Genomic DNA, 24,681 nt, shown 5'->3' with positions numbered 1-24,681 from the left:
CACTCACTCTGTTTCAGCAACATGGCCTTTCAGGTCCTTGAAAACACCAAGTTCTTCACTTTCTTACACACCTGCTGTTCCCTCCTCCAAGAACACTGCTTGGCTTAGTGGTCTTTGTATGACCACCTTCTTATTCTTACTCTTCAAGTCTCAGGTTCAGGTCTTCAGAGAGGCCTCATCTGAACACAACTCAAAGTTTATTTCCCCCACTCAATTTATGGCAAGTGTTCTTTGTCTTTACATTACTTACCACAATTCATAATGGCATATATATCTGTTTGTTTACTTGGTTTTTAAAAAAAAAAAATTGTGTGCTTTCTTGCTCAGCTGTAACCTATAAATGGTCAAGGATAACAGCTGCTTTGTTTATTACAATAAACCTAGAGCTTAACATAATTCTAGGCTCCTAAAAGGTACTCAGGGGCACACAAGGTGCTCACGTCAGAGAAGGTGTTCAATAAATATTGTTAGATATATGTTTATGTCTACTTATATCTGTAAGCAGTCCATCCTAGCTCTAATGTCTGAAAAGCATTCTTGATATTCCCTTCACCCTTTTCCCCAACCTCAATGAAATCAAAGAGATCAGAGAGGTAGCTAGCAATAAGATTAGGTAAGGACATGTAGACCTTATGGATCTCTGTTAGGATATAGGTTTATTATTCTGAGTGAGATGAGAATTCATTAAAGGTTTGAGGCAGAGTAGTGTTAAGAGCTGACTTATGTTGTAAAACTGTACTGTCTAACAAGATAGCCACTAGTCACGTATAGCTACTTACATTTAAGTTAATTAAAATAAAATATAAATTTCAGTGCCACATTTCAAATGCTCATTATCAGTTGCATGTGGCTAGTGGCTGCTATTCTGAACAGCACATAGAAAATTGCCATCCTTGAAGGAAGTTCTATTGGACAGCACGATGTGAAAAAGTTCATGAGGGCTGTTTTGGAGAAAAATAGGAGCCACCAAGGTGCAGGGAGCAAGACTAATTAGGAGGCTATTCCAAGAGTCCTGGCAAGCAATGTGGGTGACTTAGGTTAGTGTGGTAGAGGTAAAGGTTGCAAGAAGTGATCAGGATCTGGATATACTGAAGATACGATTGACATGATTTGCTTATAGATTGAATGTAGGGAGTGAGAGAGAGAAAGGAGTTAAGGGTCAATGATTACTTTATTGAAGGAAGAATAGAAATATGGAAGGAGACACATAAATAAGAGAGAGTATGTCTATGGGGAGCATGACTGGGATTAGGAATGTGGGAATAAGGTGGAAAATAACAAAACAAAAAACATGGATACCAATGAAAATAGCATGCTAGAATGATCAACTAAATTCTATGTACCCAAAGGCCCCCTTGAAGGACAGAAAGAAGAAAGAAAGACAAACATATAAGCAAGTCACTTCTCTTCATTGGTCAAAATGAGGTTCAGGATAATAGTTCTCCCTCTAAAGTTTCAGATACTATCTTTCTACTTTAATTATATCACCCGCAGATAGGAAGATAGGTAAAATCCCTCCTTACACTTACATCTTCCTTTCCCCTAGCTCTGAGATTTGATTGATATATCATTTACTATTTCCTTTTAATAGCGTAGTTTACAGTATACTTCTATAACTTTATGACTTCTGTTCTGAACTTTTAATCTTACCTAGAAGTTCTCTTTCAAAATTCCTTTCTCGTGAATGAATTTTCTGCTTGTAACTTCTAAATATACTGTGGTTCTCTGCTTCTCAATCTGAGATCTGTATTTTTGAAATAAAATATACTCTTATATGGCTATGTTTCAGTTACCCAGTTTCATCCCACTAAATCTTTGTGCTAAGAACAAGACTATAGTTAATTTGAGTTCTTACTATACTTTGTGCATTGATTCACTAATTCATCAACTATCAACTCAACACTTGTGTCCTAGATTCAGAGAATAAATAGATGAAAAAAAGCATAACCCTTTCCTCAAGGATTTCCAATGCTTGAGGGGGAAGATAAGAATATAGACAAGACAAATAATTAAGTGTAATGAGATTAGTGTTCTGACAGAAGTATGAACAAAGGAATACTAGTAGGAATGTATGGGAAGCTTAGCTACAATTTGTCTAGGAAGATACTACAGAGGCTTATATAGAGGTTCCATTTACTCTGGTAAAGAGACTTGGCAGGATAAAAAAAAAAAATGAAAAAAAAGACTCCTAAAATCTTAAGTAATATTCCTATCCACTTTCCACTGTTTTTCTCCTAGAAATTCTCCTAGAAAGATAACTAGTTCTCTCAGAATTCAGTTCATTCAACTTAATACGAAACTTTTAGCTACTACTAGCTATTGTTAGCGTAGATATGCAAAGTAAAATCTTGAATTTCAAAGAAACATATCAAAACAAAATCATTCTATTTACTGCCAACTTTATGTAAACTCAATATTCAAGACCTAATATACCTATAATTTAAAAAGTAACATTTCACAATATTATAGGTGTATTAGTTGGCTTGGGGTACGATAACAAACTACTGGGTGGCTTCAACAACAGGAATTTATTTTGTTGCAGTTCTGGAGACTAGAAGTCCAAGATCATGGTGCTCGCAGGTTTAGTGTTGGGTTGCAGATGGTCACCTTCTCGCTGTGAGCTCACATGGCTTTTCCTGGGTGTTTACTCAAGAAGAGAGTGGGGAGCTCGGTGTTTCTCCCTTTTTTTCTTAAGGACACCAAACCTATCAGACCAGGGCTCCACCTTCATGACCTCATCTAACTCTAATTAACTCCCAGAGGTCCCATCTCCAAATATTGGGACTAGGGCTTCATCACATAAATTTGGCAGGGGGTGGGGTGGACACAAACATTCAGTCTGTAACAGTTGGATAAGCAGTATGTTAGCAGATTCGTTAATAAATAGTAAATAATGACAATATCTTTCTAGTGAGGAAACAGAACTGTGCTTGGGCATACCTGTTAGCAAAGCTTACTTCATTTTAAATTTGTAGACTACCAACTTATTCTCAAAATCAGTTTTTCTGTCATTGCTTTATGATTGAGATTATCGGATTTATAACAGTGAAATATCAAAACAAAATTATCTGGGTAATATTATTGTGATACATCTCAGGTTTTTATACCTAGGCTTCAACTTGAAAGTTTAAACTGTATGTATGAACATTTTCCATTGGCAAACCTACCAATAATTTAAAATTAGTTAGTGCAGATTTTAAATGACCTTCTGGTTTTCTTACTGTAAAAAAATCTTTATATGTTTCAACAGTGTCTTTAGAAATTATAAAATTATATATTATATCCTTACACACAATAGTGGGATGCAGCTATATCCTCTAGTCTTAATTATAGGAAAAGTAAGGACAACTGTAAGGCTTAGCTTTATTGTTTTATAAATGAACCAGTAAAGTTCATTTTAGTGAAATGAGCACACGCTTTTCATAAATTAAAATAAATCTCACATGGTAAAGTACCCATTTTCAAAATTAATTTAATTACATGTTTAAAGTTTAATTACATTTAATTAAGCATTTAAGTTTAATATGAAATAAATGAATTATCAGTTAACCACTATGAAATGAAATACTGCCCTGGTAATTAAAATCTATAAATTTTCCTGTTCCATGCAAAGCTGTTAGTTCTCAAAAATATTCTTAAAATATACTTTAAAGACTATATTTCCACATCCAATAAGGTTTAATTTTTCAGGTGCCCAGCTTTGTGTGCTGTACAGTTACTGCAGCAGTAAATGGAGACAGCCTGGTACAGAAAAGAGAGCAGAGGGTTTTGGATACTTCGGTTTGGGTGTCTGCTTAGTCACTCAGAGCCTGAAACAGTGGCAAAGCTGCTCATCGTCTCTGACCTCAAGTTTCCTATAAAGTGGGGATAATATTGCTTCTCTTGGAGGGTTGTTGGGAAGATTCAATGAGATATCCCACGGTCAAATGCCTAGAACAGTGCCTGACACTGAACAGAAAATTGACAAATTTTAATTCCATCCTCTCTTTAGTTGCTGAACAAATGAAAAACACTTTGTACTTTCCGGCTTAAAGAATGTTTTATCCTCAATTTTTTTTTAATTACAAAAGTAACACTATATTATTTTTCATGTATTTACATCATACCTAATGTACATTTTTCATTTCCCTAAGCACTCCATGAATGGAGGCAGTACAGATAGCATTACTGCTAACACAGATTTTTTGAAGTCAGAAAGAACTGACTTTGAATCTGGGTTCCATGATTTACTATTTGACGAATCATGGAAACATTTGACCTATTTCCCAAGTATATGTATATGTATGTCTGGTTCAGTGAATGACAAAAATTAGGAACTAGTATAATCAATATAATCATTCAAACTTAATAAAATATTAGTGATACAGGAAGGACAGGTGGTATTCCTCCTAGAACCCCCATACCCCGCCCCTATTTTTCAAAAGAGGATATTTATTTTCACTGAATTTAAGGGATTTGCCCAAGAGTAACAGTAGGATGAACTCAGTACCAGAATCCAGATTTTTAATTTCTTTATCAGTGCTCTTTACTATACAACACAAGAAGATAAAGGTGAAGGACACCAAAGTTCTTTGAAGCAGTAAGGCAAAAAAAAAAAGAGAGGGATCTTCTGACTTAGGTTAATCCTGGTTTGATCACTTAATAGTTGAGGCTCACATAAATCACCTCTGTGAATTTTGGTATCTCTTTCTGGAAAATGGGAATACTGTACAAACTTTTATAGGACTGATACGAGGATTACACTAGATAACAAATGTAGAGTATGTAGTAGAGTGATTGACACATAGCAGTCATTCATTAATGGCAGCTATTAACACTAAAGCATCATCAAAGCACCATTTTCCGTAAGTCTCCAGCCATATGGACTGGAGAATACACTAATAAATAAATTTTTTTGGAAAGAGATTTAATAAAAATAAATAGGATAGTCTCCACTAAATTTTCATGTAATATTTCTGGGAAAGAGAATCTATATTTTTAAGTCATTTCCATTCACAACTTCCTATCTATTAAATTTCCATTTAATAACTCATCTCATTTTGAAAATAAAGGTTTTACAGTGCAAAAGAAAACAGAGGCAACAACCTATTCTGTGAATTACCTTCCCTTGATCCAACTGCAATAAGAATTGAAATTAAATATTCCTAATACTTTATAAATTATTCAATGTCAAGTACTGTAATTTTCAGAGTTGTGCTTTAATACAGTAACACTATATATGTTGTTATTTTATTACTTAAAACGTTTCATTGCAAAACTCAAACCCTAAATTCTCTTGTTATCTAAAAAAATACAGATTATTTTATTTACAGCATAACTAGAAGTAGAAAGCCTTAATAAATAAAATATTAGAAAAGAGTACTTGTTTACTTTCTGAAACAGCATGTATCAAAAAACATGGAGCAAAAGCATGATTTTATACCATTTTCACTATTATTATCAATAAGCAATATTTAGGTATCCATGTGCATTTAGGGCTGAAAGACCCTAATATAGAACTATTTCACATTTTATTGAAAATAAAAACAGCAGGTATTGTAAATTTGGTATCCAGATTTTTCAAGTTGCAAATTAAGAGTAATAGTAGGTCCAACAGTTACAGGATGAGAAAAAGAAGAAAACCACATATAATGAAATAATATGAAACATGTACAATTAAGGTTACATATTATACAGAAAACATTTATTAGGTATGTACCTTTAAATATGCATTCTTTCAAAGACTGTGGTAAATTGAAATCATTAACTTACCAGGGTTCTAAATTAAGAGTTGATGATATTTTTTCTGGAAGAAAAAATCCATGCCATTTTGAAGCCTCAATTAGTTCTTGTGGTATCCTTTTTGATACATCATAATAGTGACCAAATCTTGAAGATGATACTGGTCTAGCCTGATAAGAAAACCCATATTGTTTGTTAAAAATTTTTCTTTAAACTGCAATTTATTTATCCTACATTCAGCAAAATTCTGATATATTTATGCATTTTAATGCAAATAAGGAAGAGCTGATATATATAGACTTATTAAATTTCAAAGAAGCATACAACAATCTTTATTATTATAAACTATTGATAGTTAGAAATCAACCTTTACATCTCCCAGGTATCTTCACTCCTGGTGGTTCCCTAAGTTTGATAAGAAATTGTACACCTCTTTGCCTTTTTACTATACCTTCCTTAGTTCAAAAATTTTATATACATAACTCAATTAACATTTAAGACTTCAAGTTTTAAAAATAAAATAAATTTACAGTTACTAAGAATGAAAAGAAAACTTAAGCCACATTATTTCATTGCTGAGGGGCCCAAAGGAAACTAGCTATTTACATACATTAAACTGAGCATCATTTTAAAACTAAATTCTCATAAAACCATGTGTATATATAGTATTCAAAACTTCTTACAAACTTAAAATTGAGCTAACAGTATAAAATATACTGGGATATTCCAGATAGGAACAAGGTACATGATACAGTGGGAGAATGTACATAAGCTCTATTAGTTAAATCAGAAACCTGGCATATTCATTAGTTCATTGATAATTCCTCTTTTGTGCCCTCTACTAACAATTTCTCCAACCAATTATCTTTCTTATAAGAAACTCTAATAACTATTGATGTTGAATTTAATTACATAGGATAGTTGAAGCTCAGTAATATAACATTATTATTACATTGCTTTGAATGAACTCTGGCTGATTTCTTTCATTCAGCACATTAGAAATATATCTCTATTCAAATATACCTCTATCTAAATATACCTCTATCCAAAGTTGAACTAGTAACAGATTCCATCTGGCAATAGTTTCTAATAAAGTCTCTGATCTAAATTTACTTAACTTCCACTGTCTTGAATGCTACAAAACAGACAAGTTTCAGAACATTCGACAAAACTAGATAATCTTTACAGAAACTAAAGAATTATACACAGTAGGTTCTTAACTTATTTTACTAAGTAACTGACAACTTTGAAATTTAGAGAGGAAAGAGACATTTGTTTGACACTAGATATTTGCATTTTAAGACTTCAAGAATTCATATTCTTAAATGCCTACAAACATCAAATTATATAGTAATAGAGAATTAAAAAATTAAAGTCTAATAGACACATTATTCTCAGATTCAGAATCCGAGGGTTTGACATTTATTTTCTAGATAAAATGGCTGTTCATTCCTCCATAAGGTACTGTTTATTTTCATTAATGAAAGAGACCTATCAGTTGGCTTAATCTAATCTTTTCAATACAATATAAACAGAAGTACGGTTTCAAAAACATGATTTATCTATTGGCCACGGAAAGTACTGACAAATACATTATGTCACATTAAAATTTGTCTCTTAAAAATAGGATGTAAAGTTTTTAAATGTAAAGTTATTAGTCTAAAGCAATTTAAACAAGGTCTGTTCTTTGGCCTATAATCTATTCTTTATCCGGATTATAGTTCAGAATGTTTTTACTGCAATCTCTGCTAGAGCTCATCTTTTTATTGTGTAAGTCCAAACCCCCTTAATGTTTTAGAAAGGCCTTGACTAACTGAACTTTGATCTGATGTCTTCATTGAGAAAAACACCAGGTTGCCCATTTCAGATGCAAATCCCCCTAAGGCCCAATAGAATTTAGTAAAGACAGCAAAAAAGAAGAAACAAGAAGTTTCCAGGATCCTCTTTGAGAATCCTGGGGCACACTGGTGTCCTTAATCCACACTGCTGCATGGATTAAGGTAGGTGATAACCTTTTCTGATTCAAAAGAATAAGCAGAGTGCCTACAAACTGGGTGGAGACTAGGATTTGGTAATAATAAAACACCATGCAATAAAAGCTTGGTCTATGTCAGAAGCCTCTGAAAAGGCCTCAATGTACCACATTCCCAGGCCTAGTAGGGAAGCTTGCAAAAGCCTACCTGAATCAAATAAGCATGAATAATCTATTTTGGCGGACTGGCCATGGGGAGAGAGAAAGAAAGAGAGACTTTTCGCTTCTTTTAAGTTTGAGTTAATAAATTTATTAGTGGACTGAAGGTTCTTGAAATCCTATGCACTTTGAGAAATATGCTAAATTGCCAAGAAGCAAAGTATGCTTTTTAAGTTGCCGTCTCTATCAATGTTCCTAATTATAATATTAAAGTGACAGAACTCTCAGATTTGGGATGAATCAAGGCAGAAAATTGATTTCATGCTGTGACAGTTTACATATAGAACACAAATAATTAATCAAAATGTAAAAATAAATTTGGAAGCTTTTCTTATTAAAACTAAATTATTAATTTTTTAGAAATTAGGATTAGATAGGGCAACTAATAGATTCACAAGGTAGACACTAACCATTGTATTAATGATGAGAAACTTTAATGCTTCAATAAAAAATGAAAATTAAATATACTCTTACAGGAAAAACAATTTTGTAAGTTTTTTTCTACCCAACACACATAGCATTAACATATCATCAGATAACTGGAATGCTGTGAAATCTTCTGAGGCTTAGAATTGTAAAACAAAGACTTAAAATATTTCCTCTAAAAAAAGGTCATTAAATATAATAATAATAATAGCAGTAGTAGCAGTAGCAGTAGTAGTAATGGTAATCCATGAAAACCTATCAACTTCCTGAAGAAGTAAATGCATTAAAAAAATTAAACTATCAGCAATAACTATTCCATTTACTCAGTTTGATAAGACACGTTGCTTTAGTTTTACATTATGAAAACTTCTATTTCACATTCATAAACTACTCTTTAACTTTGTCAACTGTGGAAGAGAGTAAAATGGAATGGTTCAGTAAAAATTTATTATGCCAAAGGAGAATGAACTCTGATGGGGGTTCAGGAGGAGCACAGAGCAACAAAACAGCAATACCATCCCCCAACTTAAGTATGTTAGAAAGAAAGAAAAATTTCAGAGAAAAGCTGCACCACAAATAAACAGTCTAAATAAGACATTTTCTTATTATTGTTATCATTTTTTGTTTCTCAGCATGGCATAACAGAAAGCAAGAACCCAAATGGTTACTAAACCATTTTGAGCCTCAGTTCAATCACCAGAAATCAGAGCTAATAATAACTATTTCACTAGGCTGTTGTGAGAATCTAATGCAATACTGGAAATGAATATTTTGTAAATTATGAAGTGCTACATAAATATTATTAATTATTATTATTGTGTCATGATTCACCAGAGAATCAGAAGATCCATCACTATCCTTTGCAATTACATTGCTTTATGGGAAAAATGGTATTTGTTGTCATCTACAACACGCACACATCTATTACAGGACTGTTGTAGCTGAACCAGTAAGATGGAAATTCAAAGTGTAATGAGGATTTACTATAATAAAGATCTAATATGCTGTCATAAATTGCTGGAGCCATGGTAGGCCTTGGTAGTAGAGCTCTACAATATTGAAAAACTTAAGTCTCAGAATATGCTGTAGGCTATGAATTCTTGGCGTGAAGAGGGAATAGGGTTTGATGATTGGATAGGAAAGAAGGAGGCATGGCCATGTAGGAGAGAAAATCAAAATCACAGGATGAGGGAAGGTAGGTTTCCAAAAACTACACACGCCTCCAAGAGGAAGAAGCACTACTTTATGCTTTACTGAGCTACTGTTATTTATTTAGGTGTACATATTCTTATCCTTTTTTGCATTCCCTAAATGGGAATATGACTACACTCTTAAGGACCTGGTGATGACCTGAATTAAGAGGCATCTCTGATAATCAACCGAATACCTTTCTGTTACATTATGTTTTGGACGACTTGTTTAATCTTTACTCATAACAGTGTTAACTATAGTTTGTCCCAAGTAAAATACAGAAAACCAGGGTTTCCCTGTTGTTGTTTTTAAAATGATAATGGCAAGGTAAGGTCTGGATTTATAAAGTAGATAGTGAAGAGTGATCCTCAAAGTCTACTCAGTCTTGGCGAATCATCATATATAAAATTTGTGTTACAGGCAAATATACATGCTAGTGACATTTCAAAGAAAAGCAAAGAAGCCAGAGATGATTCTATTTTCTAAACTTGACAGAACTTACTTGTAAATACTAGTAAACTTAAGTTTGACCATTGACTGTAAATTCAAAATAAGCTGCTAATTTATGTGTATTAATTAATACAACTCAACTCACTTTAACATTTAATTCACAAACTATATGTCATTCACTCCTGTATTCAACAAATAACTATTGAGCACCTACCATATGCCAGTAAAACAAAATAGTAAAAGTTTTTTTCTCCCATTGGTTCACACTCTAGTAGGAGGAGATGGATGATATATTATTTGCTAGATGATGGCAAGTACCCTGAAGAGAAATATGGTGGTGAAAGGGGATGAGAGAAAGAGAGAGAGGGTTTATTTTATACAGAGTGACAAAGGAAGACATTCCCGATAAAGTGATATTTTAATGGAGTCCTGAAGAAAATGGGAAAATAAGTCGTCTGGAGAACATCATTGTAAGAACATAATTTTTAAAACACTGAAGCTGTAAGCCTTGAAAACTGAGGCTTGTGTTAATGTGTAACCTCTGAGAAGTTTACCCCCATAATAACAACGGCAAGCACACCATACTCTAAAAGTAAAAACAGAGCAAGCAGTATTTACTCATATGTGAAAGGGGGCAGGAGTGGCATCTGTAATTACAATATAGAAGGAGACAATTAACTATAAAGAAACAAAGAACTTTCTCCCCAAGTTTAAACAGATTTTATAAGAAGCAGCAAGAAAAAAAGGTTTAAAGTTTCAATCACTTGCATTTTCACTGACAATTTCACTTCAAGAATGTTAGTGACCAACGAAAAGACCAAAACCTAGCTAAGAGTAAAAATAAAAGAAATAGAAGATATAAATATTTTATATGATCTAAAACTGAATTGGTATATTGTCTTTACACAAAAGCTAAATTCAACTTAGAGCTTACGTTCTTAATGACTTTCAGAACATACCAGTAGAAAAAATTAGAAATACAGTCACTCTTTACAAAAGAGTCACCCTTAAGCCCAGTTACTTAAATGAATCAGCCAGATTAAAGGCATGAAGTTCTTTGCTATTAGGGTTCTCAAGTGCTAGTCTCTACATTGCTTGTCTGTTTTAATCTTTGTAAATTAACTCACGTTTTCCCAAGCAGAATAACTACATTTATTCTGGTCTCTTGTACCCAGTTTTTCAATCCCATTCTAAGCTATGCCTGTAACAAATTCTGATTACATAGAGCTTCCTTTCACTTTTTAATACAAATGTATGGTTTTCTACTGTCCACATATACTGTAATTTATTTAACTAGTTGCTTACTGATGGACATTTAGGTTATTTCCAATCTTTTATTATTAAAAAAAATGTCTCATAAGTAGGTCATACATAATTCATTGTACATCTGAGTAAATATATTCATGACGTAAATTTCCAAAAGAATCAAAGGGTATACGTTTTTGTAATTTTGAAGGACACTGCCAAATTACCCTCCACGGAAGCTGTACCTATTTACATTTTTACCAGCAAAGTATGAGAGTACTAGTTTCTTCCCACCTTTGCTAATTTAGTGTCTTACCAAACATTTTAGATTACTGACAATCTAATAATAGAAAAATGGCAGGCCAGTATAGTTTTAATTTGCATTTCTTTTATTATAATTGAAATTTGGCATCTGTTCTTGTATGTTTAAGGACTACCTAAGTTTCCTTTTTACTTTTTTTCCTGTTTTCAAAAATTTAGTTGGTAGACTATTCCTTATTCTACTATGAGTTGCAAATAACCCCTCTCCTATTTGTAGTTTGTTCACAGTCATTTAAATAAATCTCACTTAAAAATGATACTATTCAAATAGCTTTCCCATCTAAATTAGAACAATTTACCATTGCTTAATATCCACCTATTACAACACATTTTATACTTGGTACACAGTTGATGCTTAATCAATATTTTCTGACTGAATGAATAAATGGCATTAACACAGGTGATGGAGATACAACAGAAAATATAATAAAACAAGCTCTCTGTCCTCTAGAGAATTCTGTCTGGTGGAGAAAAGAATTATACTACCAACTAACTATAAAACAATGTAGAGAAGTACTTTAAAATGCATGTGGTGTTATGGAAACAAATATAAGAAATTAGATAATTACATATCATTTGCCCTTGGAGAAGGATAAGTTGGTGAATAAGAAAGCGAAAAGCATCACCAGCAGAAATACAAGCAATTCACAAAGAGCAGTCCTCATAGGATGGGTGAATATAGTGTTTTATATACACACAGGACAGAGACTAAAAAGGTAGGCTTGGATTAGGTGGTATAAATCTTGTATACAACTTGAGAAGTTTATATTTCACATTGTGGGTTTATAATGGGTTTCATCTCACATTCTAATTCTTATTAACTGGTAGTGACCACCCAGACATTCTGCAGAGAATTCTAAGGCTATGTCTAAGGTTGGCAGGAAGGTAATGTGATTGACAGTCTGCCATGCATTTAGAAGGGGGCAGGAAACAGGAAACCAAATTAGGCATTTTCAGTTAAGAGGTGTTATAAACGTATTTCTGTAATTGGGAAAGGTAACACTGATGTCAATGTGGAAGACTAGAGAAGTGTGGAGTATGGGAATTGTCTTATTCAGATAGAATTTCCCCCACTTTTCTACCAGTATGATAATGTCTGGTAGACTTCAAAGTGTTCTGAAAAATGAATGAAGGAAACAATCAAATGGAGGGGCCTTCAATAGGAGCAGAGTTCATAAGCTTTATTTCGTAGGCAGATTTACTGACATGTGTTTTGACTTCTCAGAAAATTTCCCCTCACATCCTGTCTCTTAGTTTATCCTAGATAGGAGAGGTTACCAGACAGCTTGAAAATGTAATGGTTGAAAATGAAATGTACAGGAATAAAACAGTAATTCCAAAGAACCACTACTTATATTGAATATTTATAGGCAACTATATTAGATAGAAATGGCTTAATTAGTTCACTCACTCTGTCTTGCAACCCTAGAATAAAAGATTCTATAGGGAGATTATGGAAGAAATGCAATAATCTATTTGGGTAAAAAAAAAAAAACCCATAATTTTATTTTTAGGAAATATCATCCCATTTACAATAGCATCAAAAACAATAAAATACTTAAGAGTAAATTTAACCAAGGAGGTGAAAGATCTCTACTCTGAAAGCTACAAGACATTGATGAAAGAAATTGAAGAAGACACAAATAAATGGAAAGGTATTCCATGTTCATGGGTTGGGAGAATTAACACGGTTAAAATGTTAATACTACCAAAAGCCATTTATAGATTCAGTACAATCCCTATCAAGATTCTAATGTCATTTTTTACAGAGGTAGACAAAAAACACTAGTAAAATTTATATGAAGCCACAAAAGACCCCAAAAAGCCAAAGAAATTTTGAGAGAGAAGAACAAGGCAGGAGGCATCATACTTCCTGAGTTCAAGCTATACTATAAAGCTATATTAATCAAAACAGTATGATACTGACATAAAAACAGACAAATAGACCAATGGAACAGACTTGAAAACCCAAAAATAAACCCAAGCATATATGGTCAACTAATGTTTGACAAGGTAGCCAAGAATAGTCAACAGAGAAAAGGCATTCTCTTCAATAAATGGTGCTGGGATAATTAGATATTCACATGTAAAAGAATGAAACTGGACCCCTATCTTACTCTACTCACAAAAATTAACTTGAAACGCATTAAAGACTTAAATGTAAGACCTGCAACCATGAAACTCCTAGAAGAAAACGCAGGAATAAAGCTCCTTGACATGGGTCTTGGTAATAAGTTTTTGGATATGACACCCAAAGCATATGCAACAAAATAAAAAATAAACAAGTATGTCTATATCAAATTAAAAAGCTTCTGTACAGCCAAAGAAACCATCAATAAAGTGAAAAGATAACCTATGGAATGGGAAAAATTTTTTGCAAAACATGTATCTGATAAGGGGTTAATATCCAAAATATATTTAAAAACTCATATAACTCAATAGTAAAAAAAACCCACTCACCTAATTTAAAAATGGACAACGGACCTGAATAAACATTTTTCCAAAGACAAAATTAAAAAGGCCAACAGGTACATGAAAATACACTCAACAACACTACTCATTAGGGAAATGCAAATTAAAACCACAATGTTAAGTTGTTAAAATAATCACCTCACACCTGTTAGAACAGCCATCATGGAAAAGATAAGAGACAACAAATGCTGGCATGGATGTGGAGAAAAGGGAACCCTTGTGCAATGTTGGTGGAATTGTAAATTGGTGCAGTGATTACGGAAAGTAGTATGGAGGATCCTCAAAAAATTAAAAATAGAACTACCATATGATCTAGCAACTCCACTTCTGGGAATATATTCAAAGGACATGAAAACACTAACTCAAAAAGGTATCTGCAACCCTATGTTCATAGCAGCTTTATTTACAAAGTGCCAATTGATGGATAAATGAATAAACAAGTTGTGAGATATATACAATGGAATATTGTTTAGTCATTAAAAAATGAGGAAATCTTGCCATTTGCAACAAGGATGGAACTTAGTGGCACTATGCTAAGTGAAATAAGTCAGACAAAGAAAGACAAATAATGTATGATCTCACTTACATGTGTAATCTAAAAATAAAACAAAATAAAACAGAAATTAACTAACAGAAAAAACAGATGAGACGTTGGGTACCAGAGGCAGAGGGTAGTGGGAGGGAGAATTGGAGGAAGGTGGTTAAAAGTTACAAACTTCCAGTTATAAGGTAAATAAGTACTAGGGATATAATGTACATGATGATGACTATAGCTAAGACTGTTGAATAATATATAGGAAAGTTAAGAGAGTAAATCCTAGCATTCTCATCACAAGGGGAAATATTTCTTTTTCTTCTTCTTTTCATTTCTTCTATACGAGATGATGGATGTTAACTGAACCTACTCTAGCAGTCATTTCACAATATATGTAAATCAAACCACCATGCTGTACACCTTAAGCTTATACAGTGACATACGTCAATTATTTCAGAATAAAACTGGGAAAAAGTCATCTTGATAAGACACTTTACAAATGAAATAACTAATTATTTAAACAAACAAATATAGGGCTTCCCTGGTGGCGCAGTGGTTGAGAGTCTGCCTGCTGATGCAGGGGACACGGGTTCATGCCCCAGTTCGGGAAGATCCCACATGCCGCAGAGCGGCTGGGCCCATGAGCCACGGCTGCTGAGCCTGCGCGTCCGGAGCCTGTGCTCCGCAACAGGAGAGGCCACAACAGTGAGAGGCCCGCGTACCGCAAAAAAAAAAAAAAAAAACAAATATACATTGTATTACATTTAAAGAATAACAAGTATACCACAAGAGATCTTGTAAAATGAAAACAAATATATTTGCAAATTTTAGAAATAATTTATTGACTTGCCTCCATCTTGGGTAATAACTGGTAACGCCAAGCTATTTTCATCTTAATGTTAGATTCTGTTTTATGATTACATATGTCTTCATCACATTCTTTTTTACAATTATCATCAAGTAATGGTGCAGGAAGTTCCTAAGAAAACAGAATGACATATTACTGAGCAACTGTGGTAAAAAAAAAAAAGTGAAAATTTTCTTAAATCATAATATTAGCAATACTAGAACTTTCCAATGTATTAAAAATTGACACCTTCAAATTGATTCAAGCATAAAATCATGACAATATAGATATTTCTAAAGCAGAGAAAGAGGGTTTACCTAATATTAAATGTGAAGTTTAAATTTTTACCAGTGAACTAGAATTTAAAGAAAATACTCAAATTTTTATACTAGCAAAAATCAAATGCTATTGCAGGAGGCTATGATCATTAGAAAAATTTATACACTTCAAGCAAAGTCTACAATTAGCACTTATGTATTACATGTAATTATTGTTATGTTTGCCACAAGGTAAAAATAAAGCATGTGCGTAATCTGTTTACTGGTTTGTAATTCTAGAATTCAAAAAACTCATTCACCGAAATAATGGGTGAAGTAACAACTAAGAATAAAGACATTTATTTTGCCCATATCACACATTAGTTTTGCACCTGCAAGCCTATGATCTTCTTTTAAAAATGAAAATAGAATTTAAAATCTCTGATTAAATGAAGAGACATTGAATTCCAATTTTTCTTTTCTTTCTTGGAAGCTGACCTACTACTGAGTGACCTACTGAGTGGCTACAAGAAAACATACAGAAACATGGTTTTGTGAAGAGGTACTATAGAAATAATCCAAAGAAAAAGGTACACATGTTTTTTGCAGAAGGAAAGCACCAGCAATAATTTTGTTTTTTATTAGCTAGAATCATAATGATAATGTGGGGCATTTGGATAGTAAACATAATCTTGTGCCACGTCATAAATTAGTCCAAGTTGCGACTTTTACTTTTCAGGATCAAATTTACTTATGCTTAGAATCATGTCAACTAATCACCTAGAAATACAGTAACCGTCATATATCTTAGTCACCTCCTAAAAGATCTCAAAGTGGATTCACTCTATAATATATGCCACTATTAGAAACTAGTTGTATCATTAAAACTCTGAATACATCATTCCTAGCAAAGCATTAATCTCTTACAAAATATAAAGTAACTTATTTTTCCAATGGAAACAAATATTTGTGAGGCATATAGTTCAACCCAACACAGCAGTTATGAATTTGAATTCTGCATCCAGACTGTTTAGATTCAAATCTTGACTTTACATTAGAGTTGTGTCTGTGGTTACGCTGACCACTAGTAGCACCTCTATATGCCTCCACTGATTAATGGAAAAAATGTAGATAATAGTATTTACTTCATTGGTTTGTTGTAAGTAATAAATGAGTTAAAAATGTAAATGCAGAGAATGGTACCTGCCACATGTTAAGCATTCAATAAAAGTTCGATTATGAGAATTCAGTCAAATAATTGTCTTAACTATTACTCAGAGCTGCACATTTTTTTATTGCCAATATTAGGCAATGTTTAGTATAAATATTTGTGTTAACTTTTTTGCAATCTCAGGAACACTTACTAATCTCAGGAACACTTACTAAGGTCATCCAAAACTGAACAACAAAAACATTAAAAAATTTTTTTGCAAAAGAGATGGAATGTATATTTTTAAAATGTATACCACACTTTCTTTCATTGATTAAACTATATCAATTTTGAATAGAAATGTTCTAACATTAAGGTGTATAGTATTAAAGAACTAGACCTAAAATATTAGAGACCTCATTAATATGGCTAACATATGTAAACAAAACACAGGTAAGCATTTCCTTATATATCTTATTAAATATGTCATCTACTCCTAGGGCGGACATTTCACTATTTTGAAAACTGTTACAAGTAAGGTGAAAATTATAATGATTCTAATTTTAGTATTGATAAAACAGATGCTTATTTCCTAAAGCTAAGGATGAAAATGTTCAAAATATGTATAGAAAGTACACTCTAGTAACATCATCTAAAGGTTATATATATAAGGTTTATAAGATTATATATATATAAAGGTTTTCATATATATAAATAATAAATATATATATACATGTATATAGATATGTATTTTTAATTGAGATAAAATTCACATAAAACAAAATTCATCATTTTAAGCATTTTAAAGTGTACAGTTCAGTGATTTTTAGTATATTCAGAGTTATGCAAACATTACCACTTTCTACTTTCAGAACATTTTCATCACTCCCAAAAGAAACCGCATACTCATTAAGCAGTCACTCCTCATTCCCCCTTCTCCTAGTCCCTGGCAATCATTAATCTACTTTCTGTCCCTATGGTTTAGTCTATTCTGGACATTTCATATAAACAGAATTATATAACACATGGCCTTTTGTGTCTGCTTTCTTTCACTTAGCATGGTGTTTTCAAGGTTCATCTATGTTGTAGAATGTATGAATACTTCATTCTGTTTTATGACTGAATAATATTCCATTGTATGGATATGTCACATTTGTTTATCCATTCATCAACTGGTAGACATTTAGATTGTTCCCACTTTTTGGCTATTAAGACTAAAGTGGCTATGAACACTCATGCATGAGTTTTTCTGTGAACATATATTTCCAATTCTCTTGGGTACATACCTAGGAGAAGAATTGCTGGGTCACAGGGAAGCTCTGTTCAACTTTTTGAGGAACTACAAAAATGTTTTCCACAATGGCTGCACCATTTCATATTCCTACGAACGATGTTTGCAGGTTCCAATTTTTTCACATCCTCTCTAACACTTTTTCTTTCTTTTTTTTAAAATAGCTATCCTAGTGGGTATGAAGTGGTATCTCACTGTGGTTTTGATTTGCATTTCACTAATGACTAATGATGTTGAGTATCTTTTCATGGGCTAGTCTTGGTCATTTGTATATCTTCCTTGGAAATATGTCTATATGTCCTTTGCCCATTTTTTAATTGGGTTGTTTATGTTGATGAGTTGTGATAGTTCTTTATTTATTCTGGGTATTAGACCCTTATCATGTACATGATTTACAGATATTTTCTCACATTCTGTGATTAAACTTTTTTACTTTCTCAGCAGTGTCTTTTTTTTTTTAACATTTTTATTGGAGTATAATTGCTTTACAATGGTATGTTAGTTTCTGCTTTATAACAAAGTGAATCAGTTATACATACACATATATCCCCATATCTCTTCCCTTTTGCGTCTCCCTCCCTCCCACCCTCCCTATCCCACCCTTCTAGGTGGTCACAAAGCACAGAGCTAATCTCCCTGTGCTATGCAACTGCTTCCCACTAGCTATCTATTTTACATTTGGTAGTATATATATGTCCATATACACACTACCACTCTCTCACTTTGTCCCAGCTTACACTTCCCCCTCCCTGTGTCCTCAAGTCCATTCTCTAGTAGGTCTGTGTCTTTATTCCCATCTTGCCCCTAGGTTCTTCATGACTATTTATTTATTTTTAAGATTCCATATATATGTGTTATCAGCAGTGTCTTCTGATGTAAAAACTTTAATTTTGATGAAGCCCAATTTATTGTTTTTATTTCTTTTGTTGCTTGTACTTTTGGTGTTATATTTAAGAAACTGTTGGCCTAATCCAAGATCAAAGAAAACAAAGGTCAAAGAAAACCTTTGTTTTCTTCTAAGAGTTTTAGATTTAGCACTTCTAGACAGAAAAATAGAAAATACAGCAGAGGAAAATATCAAAGAAAGAACCTAAGAGAAATTTCCAGAAGTGAAAATTATGACATTTTAGATTTAAAATCCTATGGAGTACTCAAACTGTGAATGAAAATAGACCTACATCAAAGCACATAATTCTGACATTTTAGAACAAGAGGGGCAAAAGAAAATACCTGAAAAGCTTCCAGGGGTTGGGTGGGGACAGGTCAGGAATATGAATGGCATCAAACTTTGCAAATGCAACACTGGACTTTACAGAGGGAAGTTATTTCTAGCCTAGTGTTCTATAGTCAACCAAACTAATGTAAAATTTTCAGACGTACAAAATTAAAAAAAAAAACAACTTTATCATCTTACACTTACCCTCTACTTCCATTCATTCTCAAAGGCAACTGTTAGGATGAAGAAGGGAAGCACCAGAATAACAGCTATGTAGACAGCCTACAGAGCAAGCAATCCATTTGGAAGAAGATGGAGAAGTCTAGGGAGATGATGCTTAAACACATTAAGGGGGAGTTTTAGGGCTTTAGTGGAAAGTTTGGAGATGAACTAATAATTGATACAGTTGAAAAAAATGAGGCAATGATTAACTTCAGAAAAAATAATTGGTGTACCAGAAAAGGGGATACACATATAATATAGAATGTTAAATACTGTAATGAATAAATTGACACAACGTAAACAATGAATAACTGACTTGACCAGGAAAGACAACTTAAATATACTGAAAGGAGAAACAGAGACATAAAGAGAATGTGTGGTATTAAATGAGAACTAAATCTTCATATTTTATCTATAAATAGACACAAAAACTTAAAAAACAAAAAGCAATACAGAAATAATAAGGCAAATAAGTGCCATAAGAAAGAGCTGATGGTGGTCTATGCACACCCCACCAACCCCAAACTCATTTTTATATCAATATTAAAAGAAACACCTCCCACCAATGTTAGGCATTTCAAAAAAGTTTATTTTGCAGTATTGAGTGAGTTATGGAGTCTCAAAGGGCCGATTAGGTGTACTATCTTTCTTCTAAGGAAAAACAGCTTAATTATTTGTTATTCCATGAAGTAGTGTGTTTGTATTAAAACCATCAGATTAGAAGAGTGATTGGTGCTTGAGACAAAGAAAGCTCTTTTGGGAATATCCATATATGATGATGACTATCCAATCCAAGAGACCCTCTCTGAAGTGAAGTTGCAACATTAAAGGAAAGAAATGAAATAGAGGAAATAGCAGTCTATCCCACTCCCCCCATCTCTCCTCTTCCATTTAATTAACTACAGATGTTTCTTCCTTGCAAACTGAATGTCCATATTGCATTCACTACAAAATTCAACACAACAAAAAGCATGTGACTTTGTATCATTGCTAGCATTGCCAGCATTATTCCTAGTGTTTTAGAAGTCTCAACTTAAAAAAAAAATCTATATAAAAATTCTTCATATGTCTTTATTTAGATAAAAAAGCCTTCTCAGGGGCTTCCCTGGTGGCTCAGTGGTTGAGAGTCCGCCTGCCGATGCAGGGGACACGGGTTCGTGCCCCGGTCTGGGAAGACCCCACAGGCCGTGGAGCGGCCGCTGAGCCTGTGCGTCTGGAGCCTGTGCTCCGCAACGGGAGAGGCCACAGCAGTGGGAGGCCCGCATACCGCAAAAAAAAAAAAAAAAAAAAAAAAAAAAAAAAGCCTTCTCAAATTTCAGTGATTCCACTGTGAGATGCTTAAGGGTAGGGACTATGTCTTAGTCTCTTTTCATCATTAACACCTGCTATGGACTGAATGTTTATGTCCTTGCAAAGTCTTATGTTGAAACTCTAACCCTTTAATATTATAGTATTTGGAGATAAAGCCTTTAGGGAATTAAGGTTAAATGAGGTAATAAGGATGGGGCCATGATCCAATAGGATTAGTGTCTTTATAAGAAGAGACACTAGAGATCAAGCACTCTCTTTCTCCCCACACACGCAAAAAGGAGCAGTCATGTGAGCACACAGTGAAAAGGTGGACAGCTACAAGTCAGAAAAAGAGCTATCACTAGAAACTGAATCAGCATGCACCTTAATCTTGGACTTCCCACCCTCAAGAACTGTGAAAAAATAAATTTCTGTGGTTTAAGCCACCCAGTGTCTGATATTTTGTTATGGTAGCCCAAGGTGATGGGGATTTTGGTATTGAAAAGTGGTATGCTGCTGTATCAAATACATAAAAATAGAAATGTGGCTTTGGAACTGGGTAACGGATACAGGCTGATGAGTTTTGAGGTACATGCTACAATTATGGATGTTAAGTGTGATTCTGTTGAAGTTTCATAAGGAAATGAGGAACATATTATTCAAAACTGGGGAAAGGTGATCCTTGTTATGAAGTGGCAAAAAACTTGGCTGAACTGTGTTCTACTGTTTTGTGGAAGGTACAACTTGTGAGTGATGAAACTGAATATTTAGCTGAGGAGATTTCTAAGTAAATTTCTGAACAGCTTGGTTCCTCCTGAATGCTTATAGTAAAATACAAAAGGAAAGAGATAAATTAAAGAAACTGATAAGCAAAAAGGAACCAGAACTTGAAGATTTGAAAAATTTTCAACCTATCAATATTGCAAAAAATAAGAAAGCTTGTTCTTAAAGTACACTAAGGGTTTGGTTGAATAATCATTTGATAAAGAGATCATGGGTACAACTCTTAGGCTTAATCAGCTATCTCACAGAAGCCAGGAACAGAGATGAGATTATACCTGTAGAGAGGCGGCCAGTTTGAACTAAAGGGACTACAGAAGGCAAGATGGTATTAAGGAATTCTTTGACTTTACAGGACAAGATCACAGAGCTATTTGGTTTCAAACATGCACTATCCTTCAAGAAAAGGAACTTCCCTGGCAGTCCAGAGGTTAAGTCTTCGCTTCCCAATGCAGAGGGTGCGGGTTCGATCCCTGTTGGGGAGCTAAGATCCCACATGCCTCGCGGCCAAAAACAGCGAAACATAAAACAGAAGCAATATTGTAACAAATTCAATAAAGACTTTTAAAATGGTCCACATCAAAAAAACGTAAAAAAAAAGAAAGAAAAGAGAATAAGGACCCCAAAACTGATTCAGAGATCATCAGGGCTGCCACTCCCACCACAGGCCTGAAGTGTACGGGCCTGAGGGATAAGGCTGCCCCCACCTCGGTTTAAAAGGGTGCCCCGCCCAGCTGAAGAGGCATGATGTTGCTACCCCAGTGGGCCTAGAGGGCAGAGGATTGAACCAAAGAGACTTATTCTTGGGCCTTAAGATCTAATGAAATTTGCTTTATTAAATTTTAGACTTGCTTGGGATCCATCATCCATTCCTTCTTTCTCCCTTGGATTTGGAATGTTTCTCCTATGTCTGTCCCACCACTGTATTATGGAAGCACATAACTTGCCTGGTTTCACAGGTTCACTATTGGTTTTTGGGTTGGACTAAATGTATTTTGCATGTGAAAAGAACATGTATTTTAGGGGGGACACAATATTCAGTCCATAACAGTGTCTGGCATACAATAAGCATTCAATAAACGTAAAATAAATGATTGCTAACAAATTTCTGTTTCCAATCATTCTGCAATTTCTGGGCCTAGATTTTTAACTGCCTTCTGAATATTCTACCTGAATGTTTGACTGCATGTCAAACTCAAAGTACATAATAAGTCAGGTTATTGTCTTTCATTCTTCTTTTCTCCCCTTCTCTCAGCTCTGCCTCCTCCTTACTTTATCTACAATTATTTCCTCAGTCACTGAAGACTAGTTAATTCCCTCTCCTGGCTCAGGGCAGCATGCATCCATAGACCTCTCAGTTAACCCTTAAATATCTCAGAAAGAAGATATGATTATACTTTGAACGTTCTTTCATACTATTCTCTTACAAAGTGGACAATGTATGCATGAGAATTGTTAAAATAAAATTCAAAAAATGGTCACACCAAATGTTAAAAAGAAAGCAGGCAACTGGAATTCTTATACACAGCTGGTGAGAATGCAAAATTGCACAGGTACTTTAGAGCAGAGTCTGGAAATTTCTCTAAAAAGTGAACACTTTCAATATGATCCAGCCATTATCTTCTTAGGTATTTGCTAAAGAGAAATAAAAACATGTCCATACAAAGACATGTACGTGGATGTTCACACAACTTCATTTAATAGTCAAAAGTGGAAACCCAAATGTCCATCAACTGGTAAATGGCTAAAAAAATCAGTTAAAGATAGAAACTCTACTGATATATGTATAGGAATATGGTTAATCTAAAAAGCATTATGTTAAGTGAAAGAAGCCAGATACAAAATATTATATACTGCATGATTCCACATATGTAAAATTCTACAAAAAGCAAACTATAAAGATGGTAAGCAGATTAGAGGTTACTAGGGGCCAAGAAATAGATTAGCATTAGATATCTCAGCAACACTGGATTTTAAAAGACAAGGAAAAAATGTCTTCAAAATACAAGGAAATCTGATATTAAATCTAGAATTCTCCATCCAGGAAAACTGCCTATTAACCATAAGTGCAAAATACTTTTTAAAAGGTATATAGTGTTTCAAAAGCTTACCTACCACAAACCTTTTCTGATAAAATTATTTGAAGATATAATTCAGCAGTATAAAAAAGGAATAAAGAGGTAGAAAGTGTAAAAATAAAAAATGGTAACACTTTTTAATACAATGAAGACATATATTTTGTTTATAAAGCATAAAAATTTTTTAATGTATTTTATTTTATATAATTGTTAGATGGCTGTCATAAAAAAGATAAGAGATAACAAGTTTTGGAAAGGATGTGGAGAAAAGGGAACCCTGGTACACTGTTGGTGGAAATGTAAATTGGTGCAGCCACTATGGAAAACGGTATGGAAGTTCCTCAAAAAATTAAATATAGAACTACTATATGATCCAGCAATTTCACTTCTGGGTATATATTTGAAGGAAATGAAATCATTATATCAAAGAGATATCTGTAGCCACATGTCACTGTAGCATTTTTTTTAATAGTCAAGACATAGAAACAACTTAAGTATCCATCAACAGATGAAAAAAATGTTTAATATATAGAATATTATTCAGCCATAAAAAACAATGAAAGGAAATCCTCCCATTTGTGACAACATGATGGACTTGAGGGCATCATGCTAACTGAAGTAACTCAGATGAAGAAAGATAAATGCCATATGAGCTCATTTATATGTGGGATCTAAAAAATCTGACCTCATAAAAATAGAGAATAGATTGGTGGTTGCCAGAAGCAGGGAAATGGGCAATGGTGGTCAAAAGGTACAAACTTCCAGTTATAAGATAAATAATTTCTGTACATGATAAAGGTACAGCAATGGTGACTATAGCTAACAATACTGTATTGTATATTCGAAAGTTGCTGAGAGAGTAGATCTTAAAAGTCCTCATCACAAGAAAAAAATTGTAACTGTGAGGTGATGGATGTTAACTAAACTTATTGTGGTAGTTATTCCACAATATATACATATATCCAAACATTATGTTGTACACCTTAAAATAATATGTT

At 33.5% G+C, this 24,681-nt stretch overlaps 1 protein-coding gene across 1 annotated transcript in view; it reads right to left on the bottom strand.

The window, feature by feature from the left end:
* The window catches only part of ELP4 (elongator acetyltransferase complex subunit 4), a 252,163-nt gene that overhangs the window by 175,169 nt on the left and 52,313 nt on the right, over positions 1–24,681 (bottom strand). The window contains exons 4-5 of the mRNA XM_060018644.1: positions 15,403–15,531; positions 5,752–5,891 (exon numbers count right to left, since the gene is read on the bottom strand). Coding sequence (XP_059874627.1) covers positions 5,752–5,891; positions 15,403–15,531 — 269 coding nt within the window. The remainder of the gene's footprint in view (positions 1–5,751; positions 5,892–15,402; positions 15,532–24,681) is intronic.

The sequence above is a fragment of the Delphinus delphis genome, chromosome 8 (genome assembly GCF_949987515.2).
Source record: "Delphinus delphis chromosome 8, mDelDel1.2, whole genome shotgun sequence".
Classification (NCBI taxonomy): domain Eukaryota; kingdom Metazoa; phylum Chordata; class Mammalia; order Artiodactyla; family Delphinidae; genus Delphinus; species Delphinus delphis.
This window is presented reverse-complemented; position numbering and strand designations above follow the sequence as displayed.